Source organism: Lepidochelys kempii, chromosome 13, assembly GCF_965140265.1.
Source record: "Lepidochelys kempii isolate rLepKem1 chromosome 13, rLepKem1.hap2, whole genome shotgun sequence".
Lineage (NCBI taxonomy): Eukaryota > Metazoa > Chordata > Testudines > Cheloniidae > Lepidochelys > Lepidochelys kempii.
The window spans coordinates 38,138,460-38,165,246 of NC_133268.1; the positions used below are offsets into that span (position 1 = coordinate 38,138,460).

Below are 26,787 nucleotides of genomic sequence, written 5' to 3' on the forward strand. Positions count from 1 at the left end.
ACTCCCAGGTGGTTTTCCCAATTTTACAGTATTTTGGGGGTTGCAGTTCTTATTTCCGGATTCTGGTGGACTCTCCATGACACGGAGTCCTTAAAGCCAGCTTTGGCCTCTCTTTCTAACTGCTCTGCTCGACCAGAAGGTGGGGGCTTGGGCCAGGGATCGCCGGGGGACGTGCCGATCACGGTGATCCCTTCTTTTGCCCTAAAACTCCACGAATTGATGAGTTCTAAACAGGTCAAATTGCAGTGGACATTCCACCACCAGTCATGGTGCAAGGAACCACCCAACTACTTCTCACCACCTTCACAGGAGCAAGGACCAGAAGAGACCCTTTGTATAATGAAGACAAACTGCCAGGAGACGTTAAAAGAAAGAAAAGGTGGCTACAAGGGAGAAAAGATAGCTGTCTACAAGTATATACATCCCCTCTCTCTCTCTCTCTCTCTCTCTCTCTCTCATATCTACAAAACATCTCTCTCATATCTCTCCTGTATCTGGATACCCTATAAATACATTCAGAATATCATCCTCCCTTCCAAGCACAATATTTTTAACATTCCCGCCAGACCCCTTACTGCAAGCTCCTGAAATGTTTGGAAGAAGTCAGGGAGTAATTAGTCAGGAGAATCAATGAGTTGTTGAACTGATGCCCTTGTCAATGAAGCTGTGACAATTTACAGGCTCTGCCCTTCGGTTTCCATTGAAGTAATAGGAATTGGTAGTTCACCTGCCCTGCCCCCACCCCCTGGGGGTCCAGGCAACCTTGGTACATTAGCCTTCCACCACAGCTGCTTATTCCAGTACATCCACCTCCCCAAACCTCAGACATTTCTTGAACCAAAACAGATCATCATGAACCTTCTCAAATGCTCACTGAACTTATTTGCTTCCGACTCTGCAGCAACATGTCTCGATTTTGAGTACTTCTCTGGCAGCTGTTACCATTGTACCTGGGCACCTCACAAACTTTAATATCTTTATCCTCTCACATGCCCCATTGAGGTAGGAGGAATACCATCATCCTGATTTACAGATGGGGAACTGAGGCATAGGCAGGCTAAGTGATGTGCCCAAGGTCACGCAGGAAATGATGGAATTGAATCCAAGTCACTAACCATTGGATCACCCTTCCATACCAGGGCTTTCCCTGCCCATCCTGTTTCTGTGAGCTCTCCCTGGCCTATTTTTGCAAAAAACATAAGGGCATATTTTTGGAGAAGAATCCGAACACTCAGGGTCTTAATATAAAATAATCCTTTTTCTGCCTCTCACTCGTTACAGTCTCCCAGCTCTGTTACTTACCAGCAGACCCAGTGGACCATTAAAATACGTGCATCTCAGCTACGTCTTACCTGGTGAAATCCAAACACGAGTAAATCTCTACTGAGTGCGGTGACTGTATCCAGTTGCACCAAAGAGCTGGTCTTACCTTGCAAAGGCAGATTTGCATGTCACACCAATCTCTTTCAATGGTGCTTCATCACTGACACACCCATGTGATAATTATAGCAGTCTCCATTTTCTTGCTATTGAGCAGAGTTGAAATTGCAGCCTGGGTTCATTGGCCAATGGCTAAGCCTGTCCATGAGGGGACCGGCCAATGGCTAAGCTTGTTAGTCAGAAGACAGGAGAATATCGCTCCTCAATCTTTCTTGCTTCTGTTGCTCAAGTTAAGGTGAGTTATTCACCTTCTGGGGTGAACTGACCTGGAAAAGTAACAATATAAGAACCATTCCCCTTGAATTCCAACCAGGGACTGCTATGAGATGCTTGGAAATGATTTCATGGCTGCCTTTGTACTTCTGAAATCCAGAGGAGAAGAGAATGGGAATTGCTGCCCTCATGGCATGTTTGGTCAGGAGACCCAGAACTCTCTTCGGGGAGAAAGACTTGAGGAAATAAGAAAACATTTGGAGAAGCATCCACAGTTTTCTTGGGCGGGGTGTTGTTGCGATAATTGGCCTACAAAGCTACCCGCATTGTGCGCTCGACTGTAAAAAGCGAGCGTATGTTTGTAAGAGGTCACAATAACCTATCACAACAAATGTTGATGGGAAAAGGCATGAAGGGGAGACAGACTGAATTAATCCAAGCAAAAACACCCACTGATGTAACTCAAGAACTGTGTTAAGATCATGCCTGGTAAACAAGAACAATGAGAGACAAAAATCAGTGAACCAAAATGGGTGTGTTGAGAATTAGGCCTAATTGGCGGGCAACACAATGAGGGGCTGGGCTATTCTGCCTGACACTTTCTTTTGGAGTCCCTAACCCTAATCCTGAGAGATGTCCTGACCAGACGGACCAGAGAGAGGAACCCAGTTGATACCTCCACCGGCTCCGGCTGAATTCCAAACGCTACCTGGGATGCGAGACTTTGTCTCCCCCCACCCCCACAATGTGTCCATTTCCTTTTCTACCATATTTCTTTTCTCTCTCTCTTTCTCCTTCTGTCTGATAATAGTCTGGCTTAGCCAGCCAAGACTAAACATTCTGCAACACCGTTGTCAGCCTGTGACCAGAGAGGGGCCAAACAAAAGCAAGGCTCTAAACACCCTGATGCTGGTCCGAGTTTGCCATATCTCGGAGTGGCTGGTAAAACTGGGTGCTATGCCTGTGTTTCACCATCAGTGAGGTTGCAAGTGAAAGTCAACACCAGAGACAGAAGTTGCATTTTCTCTCTTTGCTGGTCTTTTCCCTCCCCATTTTATGTGCGTTTGCTTTGTCTTCTAGGAAACAGGATCAGATTTTAACAACAACAGCGTCAGTGACAGCCCCAGCCCATCTCAACTAACTTCTTCTCTTTTCCCCGAAAGGACAGTTGTTACCATCTTTGATACCATCTAAAAGAACCATCAAACCAGGGCTTTTTTCCTCCTAAAATCTCTGTCTGGCTGAAGGGGAAGGGAACCAGGAATGTTGTTAAAATGAAAGCTGTATTTAACATGTTACATTTCACAGGCTTTACCTGGTTCTCTTCTTTTCTATATTTTTAATAAAAGATTGAAAGGGTTTTTAATGGTGTATTTACCGTGGTGCTAAGCAAGCTGAGGTCTCTGCGTACCAAACCCCAAACCTTGTTTAATCTTGAATGGTGACTGGGTTTATCACGTGTGAGACTGAGTGATGCAAAAGATCAGACCAGATTAAGATATCGTGGTGTTGGCGTCAGCTAAGAACCTGAGACAGAGTGGAACAGCATGGCACCCTGCAATGTCAACCCACCATACTGCGTCAACACGTTAGGCTTACTCCAGTGTTTTAAACACCGTTGCAGAACGCTGTAGTGCCTTTGGAAGTATAATTTCCTGTAATCACATTGTAATTTTAATTTTGCCCATTTCACGTGACAGCAATTTTACAAGTATTTACCAACTGGTTTGATGTTGTTCACCGCTCTTCTAGTATTATTATACCTAGCAGACCAAACTGAGATAAGACCCAAATGTGCTGGGTGCAGGTATATGGGCTGGAAAACATGCCTTACGGCAGAGAGACGTAGAGAGTTCAGTCTATTTAGCGGACCCTTAGAGAAAGTTCAGAGGCAACTGGATCTTAGTCTATAAGTACCTGTGCTGGGTGAAGATCTCTGATAGTCAAGGACTCTTTAATCCAGCAGACAAAGGTGTATCAAGCTCCAGGGGCGGCAAAAATTTAAATGAGAAATAAAAGGCAACTTTTTAGCAGTGAGAGGAATTAATCATTGGAACTGCTTCCCAAGGGAGGTAATGGACTCTCCTTCACTTAGAGTCTTTTAATCAAGACAGGATGTCTCTTCCTAAAGGTAGGTTTCAGTCCAGCCACAAGGTATTGGGCACATAGGGTTTTTTACAGTAGCAGAGTAGAATAATTTCTTCCACTGCATGAATTACTGGGTGAAGTTCTCTGGGCTGTGCTGTGTAAAAGGTCAAGTTAAATAATCTACTGGTCCTTTCTGGCTTTAAACTCTATGAGTTGTAAGGCCAAAGAAAACAATTATTTGTTACTGTGAAATGCTTACACGTAACAGTGAGTACCAAGTAACAGTAAGGATCCACAAGAAAGCTCTTGATATGTCAACATAATAAATTTCTTTATTTCAACATGAAAAATATGTACAGGGTGAGAAATACAAATACGGGGAAATGACAAGTTGTGCAATTCGATTACATATTTCCATTAACGTGCAACTTCTTATGCCAGCAGAGATTGCATTTTGCATAAAGCAGAGATTACCAGGACAGAAAGAAATAAAAAACTGCCCAAACGTGCATTAAAAATGGAGATAAAAGAGCATAAACAATAGACAGAAAGTCCAGTTACATTCAACTGAAGTCTGAGAACATTCCACAGGCAGGTGAACACAACAATTGCACAGGTGACAGAGTGGAGCAAAGTTTGGAACTGTTCTTCAGGAAAATCGCTTTCTGTGGGCTCCTTTGGTTGGAACGATCTTGGGCTGTTGGGTTTATTTCACCTGCAATGGTAAAATTACCATTATGTAGGACACAAGTCTCATTCATTGAATTCCAAAGTCTGCCAGCCTATTCATGTTGAATAATTTCTTATTTTTCTTGCCATCCCATTAATTTCATCACAGTGCCATTTTATTCTGTTTTATTCTACTCTATTCTGTTCAGGTTCTTATACAACTCAGCCTGAGTAAGGAGGTCCAGAATCTGGTCCTAGGACACTTGCGAGAAGAAGAGACAGAAAAACAGATGTTGAGATTTTTTTCTAGGTGGCTAAGGGATATGGATACACAGTTCCAAGTCTAAATGCCCTTAGGCAGATTTGAAAATCTCAGGTGGATGTTTTAAGGCCAGTGTTTCATCTCGGCCTCCAAATTTCCACCTCTGCACAAACTCCTGAATTTGCCCATGTCAGATGGGACTTGACCTTGCTTACTGAGTTGTTGAACAAAGGTTTTCTTTCAAAATTCCACTTGAGCAACTTTGAACACCCTATTTCTAACCTCTGGAGATCTATGATCCCATCAGTTGCCTGGATGCTTGATATATCAATTTATATTTCACCTGTATTATTATTATTAATGATTTCTGTTATGGTAGCATTAAAAGGCCTCAACTGAGATCAGAATCCCATTATGCTGGGCACTATACAAACATACAATAAGAGGCATCTCTGCCCTGAAGAGCCTACAGTCTAAACAGACAAGACAGACACCAGATGGAGAGGAAAGAGTAGCAGAGAGTGGATGTGACTTGCCCAGGGTCAGAATAGACCCAAGGATTCTAGGGTTCTAGCCCAGTGACCAAAGGCCAGATTTTTAAAGGGATTTAGGCGCCAAAATATCTTTGAAAATCTGGCCCCAAGCCACTATGCCATGCCGCCTTCCTAGCCTAGTTGTGGTATCTAAGCACTTCACAAAGATTAGGTTGGACTGGATATTTAAGTGGATACCAAAAATATGCAGAGTTACAGTCAATGTTGATAATAATTTTGGGAGGATATTAAACCACATGCTTCTAGCTTTAAGTTAGTCTCTAACTATTAGAGATCAGGATGAGAGCTCCATGAGTGACAGAGCAAGACCTTCCTTCTTGGCTTTGATGGGAGCTGCAAATTTGCAACTGAGAAGATGAACATGGGTGTTGGCACAATGCCATCTATTCACACCATTTGCTTACATGTGCTTGCACTAAACAACAGGTGCCAATTTAAAGGCCAATTTTTTATTCCATTGACTTTAGGCTCCCTTGAAAAGACCATCCTTGGCCAAAACTAACCACCTCTCTCTCTCTAGCCTTGGTTAATCCCTCAGTTACATGGTGGTGCATCTAGAGTTTGACTTTGGCAGTGCTTAGCAGAGAAGTCAGCTGGCCCCATGTTTAGGACACTGGGTTGGATGCAAGAGTCCTGCCCATGCCACAGACTCTCTGTGAGACTTTGAGGAAGTCACTTCATTGCTCAGTTCTCCATCTGTAAATTGGGGGAAACAATTTTGCCTTCTCTAGTAATAGACGGCAAGCTCTTTGGGGCAAGGGCTGTGGCATCCCATGCGTGCATGCAGTGCCTGTCACAATGGGGCTACAGGGACCTAAATAAGAACAACAGTTGACGGTGTTGTCATAGAAGCTAGAATTTTGGACCCCTCTCTTCACTTTGCCTGCCTGCTGGATTCTCCACCAATTGCAACCAACCTCCTCTCTAATCTACTATTGTGATCTCATTTGGGTCCAGTTGGCATACCCAGTGCATCTGCCAGGCTGGGAGTTTGGCGCCTGACTCCCATTAAAAAAACAATAGGAATTGGGTGTCTAACTCCCTTAGGCTCCAACCCCAATTTCCAAGCGCATTCGCCTTGATGCATCACAGTCTAGACTAGGGCATTCTCCTCTCCTCCCCCTCCTGCAGCAACAAATTGCCTCTTTACCTTGATCAGTGTCACTGTGGTGCTGTAGAAAAGACTCAGGAGGAAGAGGATGATAAAAGTGGAAGCTGTTGTCCAGAGGTTGTAGAAGTCTTCCTCTTCAGCATCCACGAACGCATCTAGATAAACTTTGGACAACACACACATACACAAGATAAGGACCGGTTGGGTGGCATCATATGGAGGAATCTCTGAGTACTGCTACGGGGAGCACGTTGGGAGGGGAATTGGGTTAGGTGGAGTTTCCAGTAGGTAGGTTGGAGGTGTTGGTAACAGAGGAGGTCAAGCCATTTCCATTCCCTCCCAGATCAAGTTATCTGCCAGGTTCAATGGGGGCTTTCCCCTCCCTGTGGAAGACGTAGAGTTGGATTCTCAGCTGGTGTAAATTGGCATTGCTCCATTGTAGGCAGTGGAGATACTGCCAGTTTACATCAGCTGGGGACCGGGCCCATTGTCTCCACTTGAGTAGCTCCTGATCTGATTCAATGGGAGTTGGGAGGTTGGATTTGGCAGCTCAACGGCCTAATCCAATGAAGCAACTCCATAGTCCCACCGTCAATAGCAAGGATGAAAAAAGAGACTAAGGGTGGGATTTCCTACATTGCTCATTTCTCTACATGCTTTTAAGAGGCTGTTTCTGAAGTGCCTTTAATGGCTAATATTTTAAGAGGTAGAGAGTTTTGTTTGCACTGCATTCATGGGTGAGGAATTGGAGTTGGGGAATAGATAGACAGACCGACAGCAGATGGGAGTGTATGGCAATAGATAGAAATACTTAAGACTGGACTTTTCAAAACAACCCAAGGGATTTGGATGCCAATTTCCTGGGAATCTTTTATTTTTAATTGGGAATTGGGCATCCAAGCCCCTTTGGCTTCTTTGGAAATATTTGGCTAAATTATTCCATAAAAAATATAGATTGAAGCTTTGAAGGGTGGAGGAGAGAGAGAAGGGGATATTGGCAGACCTGTATGTCTGTAGGCATGTTCTCCTCTGACCACAGAATGTTAAGTATGAATATATTCTGCCTATAAATGAATATATTTCTGCTCCCTGCAGGCACGTCTCTGGGTGTTCTTGGTTGCAAACTGAAAATGGGTGATGTTAATTTCTATGCAGAGGGGCTTGTGCAACCTCTAAATTCTATTCTGAGGGACTATTAAGAGGGGCTCAAATATTTCATCGACCTTGTGCTGGTCACCCTTCCACCGCAAGGTCATTATTCTGGCCAACACTTCTACTTTAAAGGATGCATGCTAGTATTGCAAGGGCGCATATGGGAGAATGAACAACAGAGAAGAGGAATAGTTTGTGGTAGTGACTGAAGAAGACCAAGTCATGAAGGTTTTTGGTTCATGAACTGAGAACCATGGAAAATGACGATGAATAGACTTCAAAAGTTTTGACGATTCAGATCAGAAGCTTCTCTGAATCTCTTGGGTGAGTGGGAAATCTCAGATTCCGCTCTTTCCTACTATAGAAATTGGATAAGGGGGAAATGACAATGAGATCTTGAATGACCATTAATGGTCAAAATCGAGTTTTACATTTCATGCCAAAGAAGGGACTTGTGTGAATGTAAGTTGTATCCAAGATGCAGTGAGGTGTCTTACTGTGGCTTCAGCATGGGTAGTTGTGGGACAACTCTTGTTTTTAAAAGATTCTGCTGAGCCCAGAGTTGGGGGCGGGGGGAATGGAGCTTTATTGCAAAGTGAGTTTTCTGAAAAGATTGGATTTTCATCTGTGAGAGATGCTGTTGGGTTCATGGCACTTTTTATTTGAGTTGGTCAGAATTATTTTTTTTAAATTCGTTGGAAAATTTTTAATTTGTTTGGCTTGAAAACTGAAATGTTTCATGCAAAAATGGAACAATTTCAATTTGGAAATGGCACCATGGTGCCTCATGGGAGTTGTAGTTCCGGAGTCTTATTTGCCCATCCTATTCTAAAGCCCAGGCTCCCTGGTCAGACCACATCTCCCAGGATGCATCACAGTCTTGCCTTTTCTCAAGGAGAGGCAATGCATCACAGGAGAGGCATGCTTACAGTGCATTATGGGACATTAAATCCAGCTGGGGAGCCTGGCCCGGAGAGGAGAACAGGAGCACTCGAACTACAGCTTCCATGAGGCACCAAAGAAGCATTTCAGAGTTGAAATATTTTGGATTTAGAACCTTCCATTTTTGACAAAAAATTAAATCAAAGTTTGCTGTGGAAAGCAGAAACTTTGTGAAAAATATAATTTGACCCAAACCCCTAAATTTCCATCTAAAGCAATTTAGACAGATTTTTTTCAACCATCGCTAATTTTTAAATTTGTATTGACAGGAAGTAGATAATTAACACACTCAACAAGAACTCTCTGTTGCTAGCAGAGAGAACTTCCTTGGATAAGGCCTTCAGTTCATGTAAGCCTGGCAGGTTTGGCTTCCTTCCTTCCTTCCTTCTGCAGTACTTTTCTATCTATCTTTCCTTCCCTCATGTGTATCTATTTATCTACCTATCCATTAACTCATTGCAGAATCTGTCTCCATACAAACCCCACTAGCCACCTATCTAAATTCTTATATATGCAATGATGCAATGATGGTACCTATCACACTAAGAACTGGTCTGACACTCACTACGTAACAGGAAATATTTTGGGTCACTACTAATCCGGGGTGGGATTGGAACGAAGGAGGAAAAAACCTCATAGCTCATACCCCGACCCTGTTGATCTAGCAAATGTGTGGCTGGATTAAAGCTGGTGCCCATGAAAGGGGAAAGTCTCCATATCCCATATCCTGCAGCCCTGAGCCAGACAGCCCTCTGCCCCCTGGGGACTGAATCAAAGCTGGTGCCCCCTAGAGGGGAAATGCCCTATATGCCATACTCTGACACTCCTAAACCAGGTAATCCCTCTGAAGTGGGATTGGATCAGAACCAGTACCCCAGAGCCCGAAGAACCCATATGCCTTTCCTTAGCACCTTTATTCTCTCCTTTACTAAATAATTTTGTATTTTGAGATTAATAAGAGTATCGTAGACTGTATCTGCAAACTCCTCCCTGGATGCCAGTCTCATAACGCTGCCCACCATTGGGTTGTTAAGTTGTGTGAGCAGGGTATTTTCCCCCAACTTGGTGGCTGATCAGGGCCAGCTTTGAGAGTGATTGTCTTTTTTGGGGCGATCTGGGCTCCTGCCCTATTAAGAAGTAGACTAAGGCCCCAGGGTACAAAAGGCAGTAGGTGGGGGACATGATGCCTGGCTGGCAAACTGGTGGAATACTGTGGAGTCATGAGGTGATAGATGCTGTGAATTGCACTGCTTTTCAGTGGTGAATAAAACGATTACTGGGTATGTGCAATGCTCCTTAGGGTTCATCACGAACAGAGGCAATGCCCCAAAGCATGGAATCATTGCCACGTATGCACAAAGTTTTTATAAAGCAACTTGAAGGGAAAGGTCTACCAGGCATGGATAAACAAACGCTGACTGTTACATCAGAACGGCCAGATTGGGTCAGACCAACGGTCCAGCCAGCCCAGTATCCTGTCTTCTGACAGTAAATTGTGCAGGTATTTGTGTGCATCAGCAAAACACCTCAAAGGGAAATCCCAGTGGGCATGGAAGAATATTGTGATATATTCAACATCGTTGTGGTTATGTGTTTTTATGTCTCTGATCTTTTATTTTCTTGGGAGACCAGACATTCAAGAGAAACCATGAGCCAGAAGAACCTTTAGGTGCCAAGACTACCCTGTGGGTTGACCATGAATACATCGAATGCCACAAGAACCATATGTGAGACCTCAATACTTCATGTGAGCCTATGCGTTGGATTGTGAGTGTACTGAATGACACCAGAGATTGCGTATGAGACTGAGTATTTCTTGTCACCTTGTGTGATAATCATGAAAGAATTGGATACCAGAGACTGTGCCTGATTGCACTGCAAAGTTACCTTAAAGTGGGCAGAAAGAACCCCCTGAGAGAACTTCCTGGGCAAAGGGTCTCCCAGGTGGATGGAGAATTGGTGTAAAGGTTCTGCAGAAGTACTAGTCCAGTCCAGTCTGGCTGGTGCTCACTGCTATCAGATGTGTCTATTGTCTGCTTCCCAGGGTCTATAGGAAAGCAGTGAGTATGTTAGAGCAGCCCCAAGGGTGCTCAGAGACCAGGAGAATACAGGGAATGGAAAGGGAATTTCAAGCTACTTTGGCTCCACTCTCTCTTCCAAAGTCACTGAGAATCAGCAGGAATTAAGTAACTGAGGCTCAAGCTAATTGTGTTCAGGGGCATGAGAGGGAGGTGGAAAAGATGAGATTAGCAAGGAGAAGGTTGTGAGAGGGAGCGAGGACTGGAGAGAGAAAGACAGACAGACAGGAAGAGAGATGAGAATCATGACTGCAGTGCAAACATGAGTGCCCAGTTCCCATTTCATTTGGGCAAGGAACTCTTGGAAACCCTTTCCCCATCTCTGGGGACACATCACATGGTATTTTCCCCAGAAAATGACTTAAATATTTTCCATTTTTTTCCCAAAATTGACTTTATTTCTAAATTTTTTTTAAAATATGCAGCCAACGATTTTCCATTCCAGAAACACCATTATTTTACACACATATAGGAGGGGGCATGTAACCTCTCCCCTTCCAAACAGCAGTCGGAGGAGTGAGAGGCACAATGGGGGATGGGACGGCAGGGGAGGGCGCGACGGTTAGTAGCAGGTATTGGCGGTATCGGACAGCACCAGCGAGACATTGACCAAGGTTGGTTTACCGGTGGACTTGTCCACGGTCCTCTGGGTCACCTGCAGGGGCAGCTTCTCATGTCCGACTAAGCAGGTGTAGGTGTTGCCGGCGTTCCACTCCTGCTCATTGATGTTCAGGGTGCTGTAGGCGAAGTACAGTGGTGGCTGGCTGGACTCCTGGATGGGCTCGGTGTTGATGTACTTGGAGGCGTTCAGCTCCTCGCCGTTGCTCAGCCACTTGATGAAGAGGTCAGGGGGGTTGAAACCTTTCACCAGGCAGGTGACGGTGGCAGCTTCGCGGAGGGCCAGCTGCTCAGAGGGGGGAGGGAAGATGTAGATGGATGGAGCGTGGCTGTTGGTTACTGTACAAAGAGAGAGAGTTGGAGAAAGAATGAACAAGTGACCTCGCTTGACCGAGGGGTCCTTGGACTTACGGCTCCTGGCCCTGGTCCAATACAATGGACATGCACTAATGAACTTGCATGGGTTTCTCTGCCATGGTGGGTTGCACAGACCACTGGCCTGCTCTTAGGTGGGAATGCTTGAGGGTTACACAGCCTGAGAGGTGATGGGGGTGAGTTCTTAGCTAGAGATACAGACCAAGGATGGGATTTTCTAAAGTCACCCGAAGGAATTGGACGTCAAACTCCTACTAATTTCTAATGGGAGCTGGACACCCAGAGCCCTTAGGTAGCATTGCAAAGCTCAGCCTAAAACTGTTAGAGGAAGGAGAATTCTTTTCCCTTCTGATGGGTATTTTAACCCCTACCCCACAAAATATCTGGCCCCAGGTCAGTAATGACCAGCTGTGAGCACAACCAAGCTGACGGAAGAGGGTCACCTACCAGGCTGTTTGGTCAAAGTCTTTTCAATGGGGAAGATGAGGTCTGGATGATCCACTTTGCAGGTGTACGAGTCTCCTCTCTCCCACTCGTCTGCGCACACAGAGGCTGTGGCATCCACGCTGAAACGGCCATTGCTCTGCACCTTACGTTCTCCGAGGCTGGTCTTCAGCTCCTTGCCATCCTCTCTCCTCCAAGTCACATTGAGCCCCTCCGTGGATTGCATGTTAATGACCCTGCAGGTCAGTATGGCCGATTTGCGAATGTAAATATCAGCGAAAGTAGGCGGGATCACCAGGACATCGATGTTAGAGGGATAGTCAATAGCTGGGAGGCAGAAAGAGATGGGTGAGAATTCTCATTCAATTACCCGTGGGCTGTGTAATTTTTAAAAGAATTACGTTGTTCTTCGTGTCCAGAAGATGCCCCTACCCAGTACACCTGAGCATCAACTCAATGAGCCAGAAGCTTCCCTTAATTTTAATTTTTCTAGGGAAGGAGGGAATTTTAATGTGGGATGAGGTGTTCCTCACCTCCTGCCCTAAGCTGTTCTGCAACTTCGCTGTGTGGCTGTTAGACAGCCCCTGCACCCCCACAGAGGTGGCTATATCTCGTTGCTGGATGACGGATCCCTGTATAAGCAGCTGCCTCTCCCCTGTGGCTGCATCTCAGCACTAGAGGAGGGATCCCTGTCTTATTTTAGAGGTCTCATCCCATGCCCCAGTGGCCCATTGCTTACTTAACTTCAATTCTTCTTGTGCCAGGTCCAGTGGCTAATTCACACAGGGCTGTTTTTTGGTTTGGTAGAACACAGAAGAGTTTGAAGGCAATAAAAATCTATTGATCTATCTATGGTGTATACATATAGCTCCTATTACCATAGTATCTGAGCACCTCACAACATCCCAGTGAGAGGAAGATGCGTTTATCCTGGTTGTACTGATGGGGAACAGAGGCCCAGAGAGGCTAAGATGTGCCCTAACCACAGTCTTTCCTGGGGATCTATGATGTTCAAAATAATCAAGGATGTTTAGGGGTGCGCTAGGGGAGAGTTAAGGACAGAGTTTTCAGAAGGGCTCCCTGGGAGAGGAGTTATTTTCAAAACCTGGCCCTAAATATGGGTTATGAGTCCTTGGAAAGTCTCAGCCACTTGGCCCTTGGGTTACATGGACACACCTTGAGTGGAGCTGGGGGATGGGTCATGATCGTTTCAGAGAGGGATGGAACCCCTGAAGGTCACAACTTACTTGTACACTCGAAAGACTTGCTAGTGTTAATCATCTCGCTGAAATTCGTGGCGTCCACCTTGCAGCTATATTTGCGGTCGGCATCCCAATCTTTCTCCAAGATAGACAGCTGGCTGATGTGGGTATAATAACCAGTGGGGCCGTTGGAGACAGGGCTATGAGTGGTGACTCCAGAGGTGACTGGTGCCCCATCCTTCAGCCATGTGAAGGTAGCAGTCTGGCTGCAGAGGTTTGTAATGCGGCAGATGATTGTGGAATTTTTATAGGGCTCTAGGAATTGGTTTCTGGATGGGGGACGGATGGTCATAATGGCTCCGTCAGGTGCTAACATGAAAGACAAAAGCAAGGGGTGGGAATGACAGTTATCACATGTGAACTTGGCACCAGAATGCAGAATATGCAAAGCTGACAGTGTGTGTATGGGGGCTGCAAGGCCCGTGTCTCTTTCTTTACATCTGATGGGCTCTGCTATCAGCCAGTAGCTGAATGGCCTGCAACCCAAACCACCTTCCACTACAGAACAGTGCTTAGACTGCAAAGGGGTGTCCCCTTCATAAGCTCCACCCACAATCACAAGCTCCACCCCCACAGACCCTGAGCATGGAGTTTCTGGTAGAATGGCCAGCCACGAAGGAGCTAACATGTTCCCATTTATGTGGTCAACATTAAACTCCAGAACTGAGAAGAGAATTCAAGAGTCCTCTCTCCCATGTCCCAGTCTGACCGACTGGACCTCACTCCCCTCCCAGAGTCACCCAGGAGTCCTGAGCCTATTCTGACCTACTAGACCCCTCTCCCCTCCCAGAGCTAGAGACAGAACACAGGTGTTCTGGCTCACAGTGCCTCCCTGCTCTAACCCACTAGACCCTGCTCCAATCCCAGAGTTGGGGATGGAACTCAGGAGTCCTGTCCCTAGGAAACATAGGGACCCACTCTTTCTTATGTGTATATCTATCGCTGCTTTTCTAATGAGCCTCTCCCCAAAGTAGCTAGATGCAATAGCCCAAAGGCCTGCAATTATCCAGTGACTCCATGCTGGGTTGTAAGTAATTGTGTATATTGTCCGGAAGAAGAGAATGAATCTACTTACAACATATATGAGGAGGTACTTGGATTATCTCATTCCCATTTGGGTGTTTGGCTGAGCAATAGAAAATCTCGTGCGATTTGGAGGCAGGGACTGATAGCTGACTGGTGGCAGTGTAGGTCCCAGCTGTATTCAGGACCGAGGGGAATTCCTTGATGCCACTGGTGAGGCTGATGTTTTTGTTATTACTCCAGGAGAAAGTGATTGAGTCCGGAAGGAAGTCCTTTGCCAAGCAGCCCAGTGCGACAGGATCTTGACTCGTGTCGGTCCCGCAGGAAGGGTAGAGCGGGAAAAGAGATGGGGCAGCTGGGGATGCTGAGGATCAAAACAATGAAAGGATGGGGGTGGGAGAAGGGCAGAGAAGAGACATTAAAGCACCACCATGGGGCATGTAGGGGAGCTGCTGAACTTGAGAAAGAGAATTGCTGGTTGGTTCGGGGGAGAAAAAAGCAAGTGTTATCCCACATTCAGATATGCATCGCCCTGGGATGAGTCACTAGGAAAGGGCAACCTCCTGGGGGTGACGTCCCCACGTTGAAGGTCCTAGCTTCCATTGCGTGCACGTATAACCCTGATGTACTTGAACATCCATAGACTCCAAGGCCAGAAGGGACCACTGTGATCATCTAGTTTCACACGGGCCAGAGAACTGCCCCACAATAATTCCTAGAGCAGATCTTTCAGAAGAACATCCAAGCTTGATTTAAAAGTTGTCATATATGGCCCCAGCTTCATATTGTTTACAGACCTATGGCCCATCACTCCGTATACACAGACATAGGAACCCAGCCTCCTTGTATATATGGCACAGCCCCCCCCTTGTATACAGACATAGGGCCCCAAGCTCCTTATATATTTGGTCCAGTCCTCTTGTATACTTGCATATGGCCCCAGTTCCTCTTATGCATCTATGGCCCAGTCCTCTTGTGTGTATGGCCCCAGTTCCCTTGACATGCCTCAATACCCCTTTGCTTGTGAGGAGACTCCAAGGCCTCTCTGGCCCTGTAGGAATGGAGTGAGATTCAACACCAACTTCTCCCCCTCAGATCAATGGATGGTTCCCAACAGCCATATGCTGAAAGTCCGTGATCAGTTGTCCATTGGTGGTTGAGTCCCCCTTTCCTGAATTAGTCACTCGACCCCAGCAGAGCCCTGATCAGCGACGTCATTACGCTGCCAACCCAGCCAGTGCAAACCTCTGTCCCACCACTTTCCCATGGTGCACCACTGCTGAAAAAGTGGCACCTTTCTGCATTGCCCAAAGGGTCAGCCTGGCTGGAAGCCACCTCCCATTATGAATAGCACCGGGCACAACGCAGAGCTGAGGCGTGAGCCAGGCAACCCCGTGGAAAGAGCTAAAGATTTGCTGCCCCATGCTTGCTTTAAAATGTGCAGTAAAAGATGGTCAGTCCAGCATGTTTGGATGGTACAAATTCCCACTGAGTCCCCATTGCTTCCAAGAGCCCAAAGCCTTTGGAGAACCTGAGCTCTTTGGAGAAACACAAACATATGAGTGTATCCTCTACACTAAGCAATGTCTCTGCAGAGCTTTCTTCGCCTCTTTCCTTCCTTCTCCATCTCACTATTTTTCCCCTTCCCCACCAGTTTTCCTTCACTCTTGTTCTTCTCACAAAGCAGAAACCTCAGCCAGTTTACATTACCTGGGAATCTGGCCCCACTGATTTGAATGGACACCTTGTTTACACCAACTGGGGACATGGCCCAGAAAATCGTTTCTTGTCTCGTTCACCTTCTTTCTATCACCAAATTCTGGCAAACTCAGAACAAAAGCTCAGATTGGAGGAGACCAATATCTGGCCAAATTCTGACTCAAACCAGACCTCTGAAACCAGGAGACTTTTATCAGTACGACAAGGGGGCCGCAGGTAACAAGGGACCTCCTATATATGTCCAAAAGCAGCCTGCTACAAAGACCAGGAATGGGTTGAAGAAGGGATGCACTGTCCCAGCCCCAAATGGGACAGATCTCACTGGGAGAGTTGGTACACACAGGATGTGAATGGATCGTGTCCTGCCAGGGGCTGGCCCAGAATTACTAAGGATGGGAACCGGAACCAGAGAAGGACAAACCCTTCAGATCGAGCCCCGCAAAGACAGAGTCTTATACAGAACAAAACAGTATCTGGCAACCTTCATACCAGTATGGGCTAGGACGGCTGGAACCGCTAGGAATCCTCTGATACAGCTGGTGCTGATACAGACCAAGCTAGGGGGATCCGGTACCACCAGAAACCAGGATCCTGCTCGCCCAGCCCGGTGCTCATACAAAAGCTAGGGGGATCCGGTACCACCGGGAACTAGGACTCTGCTCACCCAGTCCGGTGCTGATACAGACCCAGGTAGGAGGGATCCGGTACCACCAGGGACCGGGACCCTGCTCACCCAGCCTGGTGCTGATACAGACCCAGCTAGGGGGGATCCCATAACACCGGGGACCGGGATCCTGCTCACCCACCCTGGTGCTGATACAGACCCAGCTAGGGGGGATCCAGTACCACAGGGGACCAGGACCCTGCTCACCCAGCCCAGTGCTGACACAGACCCAGCTAGGGGGGATCCGGTACCACTGGGGACCAGGACCCTGCTCACTCTGCCTGGTGCTGATACAGACCAAGCTAGGGGGATCCTGTACCACCAGAGCCTGGGACCCTGCTCACCCAGCCCAGTGCTCATACAGACCCAGCTAGGGGGGATCCGGTACCAGCGGCGAGCAGGACCCTGCTCACCCAGCCCGGTGCTGATACGGACCCAGCTTGGGGGGATCCGGTACCACCGGGGACCGGGACCCAGCTCACCCAGCCTATTGTTGATACAGACCTAGGTAGGGGGATCCTGTACCACCAGGGCCTGGGACCCTGCTCACCCAGCCCAGTGCTCATACAGACCCAGCTAGGGGGGATCTGGTACCACCAGGGACCGGGACCCTGCTCACCCAGCCTGGTGCTGTTACAGACCCATCTAGGGGGATCCGGTACCACCGGGGACTAGAACCCTGCTCATCCAGCCTGGTGCTCCTACAGACCCAGCTAGGGGGAATCCGGTACCACTGGGGACCGGGATCCTGTTCACCCAGCCTGGCGCTGATACAGACCTAGGCAGGGGGATCCAGTACCACCGGGAGCCAGGACCCTGCTCGGTGCTGATACAGACCCAGCTAGCGGGAGGATCCGGTACCAGCGGCGAGCAGGACCCTGCTTACCCAGCCTGGTGCTGATACGGACCCAGCTAGGGGGGATCCGGTACCACCGGGGACCAGGACCCTGCTCACCCAGCCCGGTGCTGATACAGACCCAGCTAGGGGGATCCGGTAGCACCAGGGACCGGGATCCTGCTCACCCAGCCCCGTGCTGATACAGACCTAGGTAGGGGGATCCGGTACCACCGGGGACCGGGACCCTGCTCACCGAGCCCGGTGCTGATACAGACCCAGCTAAGGGGGATCCAGTACCACCGGGGACCAGGACCCTGCTCACCCAGCCTGGTGCTGATACAGACCCAGCTAGTGGGGATCTGGTACCACCAGGGACCGGGACCCTGCTCTCCCAGCCCAGTGCTCATACAGACCCAGCTAGGGGGGATCTGGTACCACCGGGGACCAGGACCCTGCTCACCCAGCCCGGTGCTGATACAGACCCAGCTAGGGGGATCCGGTAGCACCAGGGACCGGGATCCTGCTCACCCAGCCCCGTGCTAATACAGACCTAGGTAGGGGGATCCGGTACCACTGGGGACCAGGACCCTGCTCACCCAGCCTGGTGCTGATACAGACCCAGCTAGGGGGGATCTGGTACCACCAGGGACCGGGACCCTGCTCTCCCAGCCCAGTGCTCATACAGACCCAGCTAGGGGGGATCTGGTACCACCAGGGACCGGGACCCTGCTCTTCCAGCCCAGTGCTCATACAGACCCAGCTAGGGGGGATCCGGTACCAGCGGCGAGCAGGACCCTGCTCACCCAGCCCGGTGCTGATACGGACCCAGCTAGGGGGGATCCGGTACCACCAGGGACCGGGACCCAGCATACCCAGCCTATTGTTGATACAGACCTAGGTAGGGGGATCCTGTACCACTAGGGCCTGGGACCCTGCTCACCCAGCCTGGTGCTGTTACAGACCCAGCTAGGGGGGATCTGGTACCACCGAGGCCTGGGACACTGCTCACCCATCCTGGTGCTGTTACAGACCCAGCTAGGAGGGATCCAGCACCACCAGGGACCAGGACACTGCTCACCCAGCCCGGTGCTGTTACAGACCCATCTAGGGGGATCCGGTACCACCGGGGGTTAGAACCCTGCTCATCCAGCCCGGTGCTCCTACAGACCCAGCTAGGGGGAATCCGGTACCACTGGGGACCGGGATCCTGTTCACCCAGCCTGGCGCTGATACAGACCTAGGCAGGGGGATCCGGTACCACCGGGAACCAGGACCCTGCTCGGTGCTGATACAGACCCAGCTAGCGGGAGGATCCGGTAGCACCGGGGACCGGGACCCAGCTCACCCAGCCTATTGTTGATACAGACCTAGGTAGGGGGATCCTGTACCACCAGGGCCTGGGACCCTGCTCACCCAGCCCAGTGCTCATACAGACCCAGCTAGGGGGGATCTGGTACCACCAGGGACCGGGACCCTGCTCACCCAGCCTGGTGCTGTTACAGACCCATCTAGGGGGATCCGGTACCACCGGGGACTAGAACCCTGCTCATCCAGCCTGGTGCTGTTACAGACCCATCTAGGGGGATCCGGTACCACCGGGGACCAGGACCCTGCTCACCCAGCCCGGTGCTGATACAGACCCAGCTAGGGGGATCCGGTAGCACCAGGGACCGGGATCCTGCTCACCCAGCCCCGTGCTGATACAGACCCATCTAGGGGGGATCCAGTACCACCGGGGACCGGGACCCTGCTCACCGAGCCCGGTGCTGATACAGACCCAGCTAGGGGGGATCCAGTACCACCGGGGACCAGGACCCTGCTCACCCAGCCCGGTGCTGATACAGACCCAGCTAGGGGGATCTGGTAGCACCAGGGACCGGGATCCTGCTCACCCAGCCCCGTGCTAATACAGACCTAGGTAGGGGGATCCGGTACCACCGGGGACCAGGACCCTGCTCACCCAGCCTGGTGCTGATACAGACCCAGCTAGGGGGGATCTGGTACCACCAGGGACCGGGACCCTGCTCTCCCAGCCCAGTGCTCATACAGACCCAGCTAGGGGGGATCCGGTACCAGCGGCGAGCAGGACCCTGCTCACCCAGCCCGGTGCTGATACGGACCCAGCTAGGGGGGATCCGGTACCACCAGGGACCGGGACCCAGCTAACCCAGCCTATTGTTGATACAGACCTAGGTAGGGGGATCCTGTACCACCAGGGCCTGGGACCCTGCTCACCCAGCCTGGTGCTGTTACAGACCCAGCTAGGGGGGATCTGGTACCACCGAGGCCTGGGACACTGCTCACCCATCCTGGTGCTGTTACAGACCCAGCTAGGAGGGATCCAGCACCACCAGGGACCAGGACACTGCTCACCCAGCCCGGTGCTGTTACAGACCCATCTAGGGGGATCCGGTACCACCGGGGATTAGAACCCTGCTCATCCAGCCCGGTGCTCCTACAGACCCAGCTAGGGGGAATCCGGTACCACTGGGGACCGGGATCCTGTTCACCCAGCCTGGCGCTGATACAGACCTAGGCAGGGGGATCCGGTGCCACCGGGAACCAGGACCCTGCTCGGTGCTGATACAGACCCAGCTAGCGGGAGGATCCGGTACCAGCGGTGACCAGGACCCTGCTCACCCAGCCTGGTGCTGATACGGACCCAGCTAGGGGGGATCCAGTACCACCAGGGACCAGGACCCTGCTCGGTGCTGATACAGACCCAGCTAGCGGGAGGATCCGGTACCAGCGGCGACCAGGACCCTGTTCACCCAGCCTGGTGCTGATACAGACCCAGCTAGGGGGGATCCAGTACCACCGGGGACCAGGACCCTGCTCACCCAGCCCGGTGCTGATATAGACCCAGCTAGGGGGGATCCGGTACCACCGGGGACCAGGACCCTGTTCACCCAGCCTGGTGCTGATACAGACCCAGCTAGGGGGGATCCAGTACTACCGGGGACCGGGACCCTGCTCACCCAGCCCGGTGCTGATAGAGGCCCAACAGAAGCGAGCCATACCGGGGGACCATTCCGACCTCTATCTATCAGTAGCCTTCAATTTAGTCAATTATTCAATTAAATTGTGAATTTAAAAAAATCTATTAGTTAAATAAGAAATCTTTCTAATTAATTACGTATTTCCATTGTACCCGGTGGCTAAGAAATATTCGATTAATAAGGTTACTTAGTATTTAGAATATCCGGCTAATCTATGAATCACTCCAGGAGTGAATTTGTAATTAAGTTAAGGGATAGATTCTCTAAACTTTACACGGTGCTAAAACAGGTCAATGAGAGGGAGGAAAAGCATGTAAAACAGAGGCAGGCACGTTCATTTCATTTAAATTCCCAATAATCTGCCTTTTTCCCCCCTCAAGAAAAAGCAAATTACTCCCTAAATTAAAGTAAAAGCTGCATTTCTAATTTCATCCAAGTCAGCAGCTCTAGCTCCCTCCTTTTCCTCAGGGAAACGAGTCTGAAATCCCTACGGACTGCCAAAATAATTGAAAATAAACCCTGACTCTTTAAAATCAGCTCAGTTCACTGGTCTCTTGCTCTGATTTTACGCCACCACAGAAAGACAAACACAAAGATATTGACTTGGAAAATATACTCAAATAATCATTGAGACTAACTTCAGCTAAATTCAGAACCACCCTTCTCATTTTTGCACACAAGTATTATAAAAAATAATTCTTAGAGAAAATTAACTGCTGAACTATATAGCATTAAAATGAACATCATCTGTCAGGCTCTATCTTATTAACGAAATCAATAGTAATTTCTAAAATATACTATTAGTAATTCAATAAACTAAGTGTTTTACCAATAAATCAAGATTAGTTCCTAAATCATATTAACAAATCAAAATTCCAAAATGATGTATAAATAATTAACTGTCCATTTCTTATTAATGAACAATATTTTCTTTTGATCCCTATATAAGTATTAACTGACAAACTGTCTATTAATAAAGTGATATCTACAGCCACCCTGAAATTATTTCTAACAAAGTATTCATCAATATGGATCTACAGATGTGCAGGGTATACTTGTCTTTCAAAGAAAATCTAATGTTATTTTCTAAATTGTTGGAATGCAAATAAATGAGCACAAGTCTTAGTGGGGAAATAAAAGGACTTTTGCATCCATTTAACATCATTAGATAAATATTCAAAAAGATAATTAGGTTTCTTACCAACTGAGTCTCTGTTGAGATGCCATTTTATGTCTTTCTTGACATTCCATTTCCAATGATGGATTAATTAATTGCCTCATAGATATTTTTTCTTAAATATCTCTTGTCTTCCAAGTAATTTTTATGGCTTGGTAAAAATATCTCAAATGGAAGTGCATGGCTGATAATATTCTCTTTAAAATTGAACTGGGGTTTGAATACATGTTCAAATATTTTCATGAAACACAAAGTTATTTAAAAAATTCTCAATTAAAATAATTTTCCTTGACATAACTTGTATATGATTTAACATCACATAAAGTTTTGATTTGGAAAATGATAAAATTTCTGCCACTGAACTTCATTTAAAGCAACTGCAGGTTTATTTTCTTTCAGCGGTGGGTCTTCGATATCAAATTTAAAATCAAGTAATTTATTAAATGTTTGTTGATAGTTTTTGGTTTCTACTCATAAAAAATTCTATTGGATTAAAGCTTTTTTATCAATCTAATTAATTTTATAGATTGAATTCTATTGGATTAAAGTTTGTTAATGAATCTAATTAATTCTATGACTAAAAATACAATTAGGCTATTTTTATTGATTTAAGATTCTATTTTAGATTAAAGTTTTTGATCAATCTAATTACTTTTATTTCATTCAAATTTATAGATAAATCCGATACTATCGGTTAAAATTAGACTGCATTAAAGTGTGTACATTTATCTAATTGCATTAATTATAAATCTGGCTAAATAGTAATATCTATTTTTCAACTTCACATGCTCACAAATTCCTAGCAAAACTTCCCTCAGGTTTCCTGTTAGAAAACTTTAAATAACTAAATGAACAAACTACTACACAGATTGTGAAACCATCAATCTTGTTTCAGCATTGGGGGTGGCTGGGTGGGGAATAGACCCCTTGATTTCTCTTCCAGCCCTCCATTTCTATGATTTTATTATTCCTCTTGTTCATTATAAGATAGACTAGGAAATCACAAATAAATTATTCTCTGAAAAGGAAGATTAACTAAGAAATTGCTAATCTATTTTTCTCTTTTAATAAAAGATCATCGAGGAAAGTAGAATGAAATTATTCTTGTTTAACACAAAGCAGTAGATTTGTGCAAAATAATAATCATTGAAAGTCATTTGCAGGGAGATGTAGCCAATATTGTCTAGTGAAAACAACAATAGCTTAATTTAGCTCAAGACTTTTATCAACATGTTGATCTCTGCCACCTGCTAAGATTTTATTTTCACACCCAACAGATGTGACTTTGTTGTTTGAAACCTTCTGGCCTATCATGCAAAACTGACTCCAAGGGGGTGATGTTTTTGAAACCAGAAAGGTTATTTAAGGAAACATTGGTCTAAAAATAAACGGAACTGAAAAACAAACCTCTGCCAGCTGGAGGCTAAACCACCCAAGGCCCCTGTAGGCTAGAATCGGCCATCTTGGTTCTACACTCAAGGAACACTTTTATTTTATTTTATTCATTATTGTGAATTCAGATTCGGAGACACACTGAGTAGCACTTTAATCCAGCAGTGGTCTTGCTGATTTGAACATGACTGCTCCAGGAGTAAAGTACTACTTAATGGGAGTCAGAGTGTCAAAAATCTCTTTCTTTTTTAAAAGTATTAATAATTGTCAGCACCCATTTTATAATGGACTGAGGCTGAATTGGACATGAAAGGCATTGGAAGTTCCACATCTAACCCCTTAAACCTCTTTGACAATCCCAGTTTGATCTAAAGTGCATTGAAAGCCCCCAGGTCCGTATAGAGAATAATTACGTGGTTTGCACCATCAGAGGAAAATAGATCTTTTGTTCGATTAATATTTAAAATGAAGCATGTAATCAAAGTTATGGGGGAGATTTTCCAGGGCAAATATGACAGTCAGGCAACTAATCTTCCCCATAACATTTATTAGCTTAATAATTATCAAAAAAGCTTTCTAATCATTTCCCCCGTGGTAACAAAACATGAAATATTTGTCCCTGTCTTTAAAAATGCTTACTGAATTCTATTAGAGTTGTCCATTAGACAAATAGGTACAATTTTCAAAAGTAACGAAGTGATCTATAAACCTAAACTCAATTTTCAACAGCGACATAGGCATTTAAGAATTTAAATCTTAATGAAAGTCATTATTTAGTTTTAACTATTACTAAGTATTTTTCATCTGAGCCTGAAATTTCAATTGAGTGGAATTTCCCTCCTAATCTTATTGCTTCTGATTATTTATTTTTTTCAGCAGCAATAACGTGAAGAAAAAAAAATTAAATAACCCTGGCCTATGGACCAATAAATGAATATTAACAGAGAAATCAATTGGGCAATTATTTCTAAACTCAGTCCTGTCATGTTAAAAAGTTTAAATCAGATTTGCAGTCTCTAATGCCGGAAGGTTGGGTCAGGGGAAGGCAAAATTTAAAGTTTTTACATGTGTTATTGTGAGGAGGGTAGTTTATCCTCAGAAATGTAAGATAAATAGATAGATATGAAACCCAGGGAGCTCGCAGAGACAGATAGACTGTATACATTGATCGATAAATTAGATAGCAAAAAATAGAGTGAGAGATTAGAGACAGAGGTTGAATAGACAGATTAGATAAAATGAGATATATAGCAAGAAAGATAGATAGTGAGAAAGAGAGGTAGGAGTGTATAGGAATAGAGAGAGGTTTGATTTATGATTGGCAGACATAACAATACCCCCAAACTCATTTGGACTTTGGGAGACCACAGACTGCAGAATGGGGCCCTTTTCACACAGAGAACCGCCTTCCCTCACTATTAGACATACAAGCAATAATAATATTGATTTACCTGAGGTAACGGTGACCTGGGTTCCTTGTCCCCAGTTGTAGAAAGCATAGTTATCCCCCAAATCCTCTTTTGGGAGTCTGCACAAATACCTTATCTATGCAATGAGTCACTATTTTTACTATGTATTTGGTGGGCTTAGAAGATCTAAAATACTTTTAAAATTTATCCTAGAAAGACCTGATCATGTTTAAATTCAAGTTAAGCATTAAAATACAAGATGCCATTAAAACTCATATCATTTATCTAATTGGTATTAATTTAAGACTACAATTAAATACCCTAGCAGGGAAATATTTTTATTTTAGAAGGTCAGACTTTTTACTGCCTTTCCTCATTATTATGCACAGAGAAAATCCTTATTTAGTTATTCATTCATGTCTTTATTTGGATTAATAAAATCAACTGTTAATTAATTGATGTATTAAAACAGCAATCTGGCAATGAGTTAAAACCCTTGTCAATCAATCAATAGCCTGTCCTATTTTTTTTGTCATTTATGACTAAAAGAATAGAATAAGAAGGTGACTGAGATAGTTAAATATAAACAGGACAAGACCTTAGACCATACCCTAGAAGAGATAATCCTGCATTATCCAGAGGAACTAGATTATCTTCCCATTTATGCCCTTCTAAACACTTACAAATATAGAAAACGTAGGGTTAAAATCTTTTACCTGACGTTACGGTGACCATGGTACCTTGTCCCCAGTAATCGAAGATGTTATCACAATGACACATTGATTGGACAATGGTTCACAAGAACCTACATGCCTGACCCTTTTCTTTAGAATTTTTTTTAATATAAAACAAACATGGGAGAGTTTTATTGCCCTGCCATCATAAGGAACTAGGGCCAGATCCCCAAGTAGTGTAAATCAGCAAAGCTCTATTGAAGTCAGTAGACTATAGAGACAGACTGAGAATCTAGTTTGAAGGGTCTGATCCAGCTCAGCTGGAATCTTCCCATTGGCTCTGGATCAGACCCTAAGAGTCTGGGCTTCCAAAGGATTTCAAAGGAGCCTAATGGACTTAGGAGCCCAACTCCCATTGAAATTCAATGGGTGCAGAACTATCTTAAGACTCTTTCAAAGCCCCAGCCAAAGAGACTATGATCAGAATAATCCATTTCTGGATGTAGACCTAATTCAAACCTCTCTCTAAAAGGCTGCCACCCAATCACTCTCCAAAGAGATTTTACCAAGACATTAAAACACAAAATTAAAAAGTGAACAGAATTTCAAAGGGATAAAAGATATCCGATTTGCTAGGGAACAGAGCAAATGGTCTTTGGTCTAATATCAGAGCATCGGCTGTATGGAAGACAGGTTAGAGTTTTGATCCAAGTCCCAGTAAAGCCAATGGAAAGGGTCCCATTGACTTCAACAGGAGTTGAGTCGGATTCTTGGCAAAGGCAACAACCATCTCAAATGACTGAATTGTTACAAAAGAAAGATTATTTTTTACCTGATGTGATGGTGACCATAGTTCCTTGTCCCCAGTACTCAAACCAGTTATCACACCGGGACAAGTCTATGCTGGAGTTTTACAATAACCTTGCCCAGACAATTAATTAACTAACTGAGATTAATAGGATTAGGGACCTGTTTTTTAAAATTAGTTTATGATTTACTGAACTGGAGAAACATCTAAATCTGCCTGAAGTACCAAATTAGAAGCATTTTTGATTCGGTCTAAAAAATTGTAATCTGTTATTTTTTTAAAAACACCTTCTCGTTATAATTTTATCCTCCTGTCCTCATCAGACAGATAAATAGCTTGATCAAGGGCCAGCTTCACAGAGATATTTAGCCACTTAAAGATTCAGATGCAATGAATTTCAAGTCTCTCTCTCAATTCTATCAAGTTTTCTCTCTCAAATGATTTTCTACTTGCCCAATCGTCCCCCACCCCAAATTCTTTTTAATGTAATTCAGAGTTAAAGTTTAGACTCTGTTCCCCTGGCCAACAAAACAGAACTAATGCATTTTCTATGCTGCCTCAGATTGCATGTTTTCGAGATCTCCAATTGATATCTAAGTAATAAAACACTATAAAAAAACTCCTCACCTGTTGTCACAGTCACCAGAGTCCCTTGTCCCCAGTAAGCGAAGCCCACAGAAATAAAATATTGGACTCTGGCTGTACATAAACTTCCCCCATACAATGATTTTAAGACCAGAACCAAAAAATTAAACCCATTTTTAAGGGGCAAGGCATTCTTTAGCGAGGATTGAATTAGTACTTTGTCCCTCCATATCACTGAGAATAGCCTACCCAAAGGAACGGAAAACTGGAAAAGCTACCCCCCCCAACTTA

General features: G+C 45.8%; 4 gene segments (V, D, J or C); all 4 read right to left on the reverse strand.

Moving 5' to 3' along the window:
• LOC140896790 (Ig gamma-3 chain C region-like) overlaps positions 1–26,787 on the reverse strand; it is a 144,131-nt gene that overhangs the window by 77,312 nt on the left and 40,032 nt on the right.
• LOC140896669 (Ig gamma-1 chain C region-like) overlaps positions 1–26,787 on the reverse strand; it is a 75,962-nt gene that overhangs the window by 46,673 nt on the left and 2,502 nt on the right.
• Positions 1–26,787, reverse strand: part of LOC140896666 (immunoglobulin heavy constant mu-like) — a 49,043-nt gene that overhangs the window by 22,159 nt on the left and 97 nt on the right.
• On the reverse strand, positions 4,078–26,531 carry LOC140896667 (Ig mu chain C region membrane-bound form-like). The segment is given in 7 exon segments: positions 4,078–4,456; positions 6,377–6,501; positions 11,134–11,466; positions 11,950–12,273; positions 13,194–13,517; positions 14,284–14,595; positions 25,936–26,531. Coding segments are annotated over 7 exon segments (1,446 nt in total).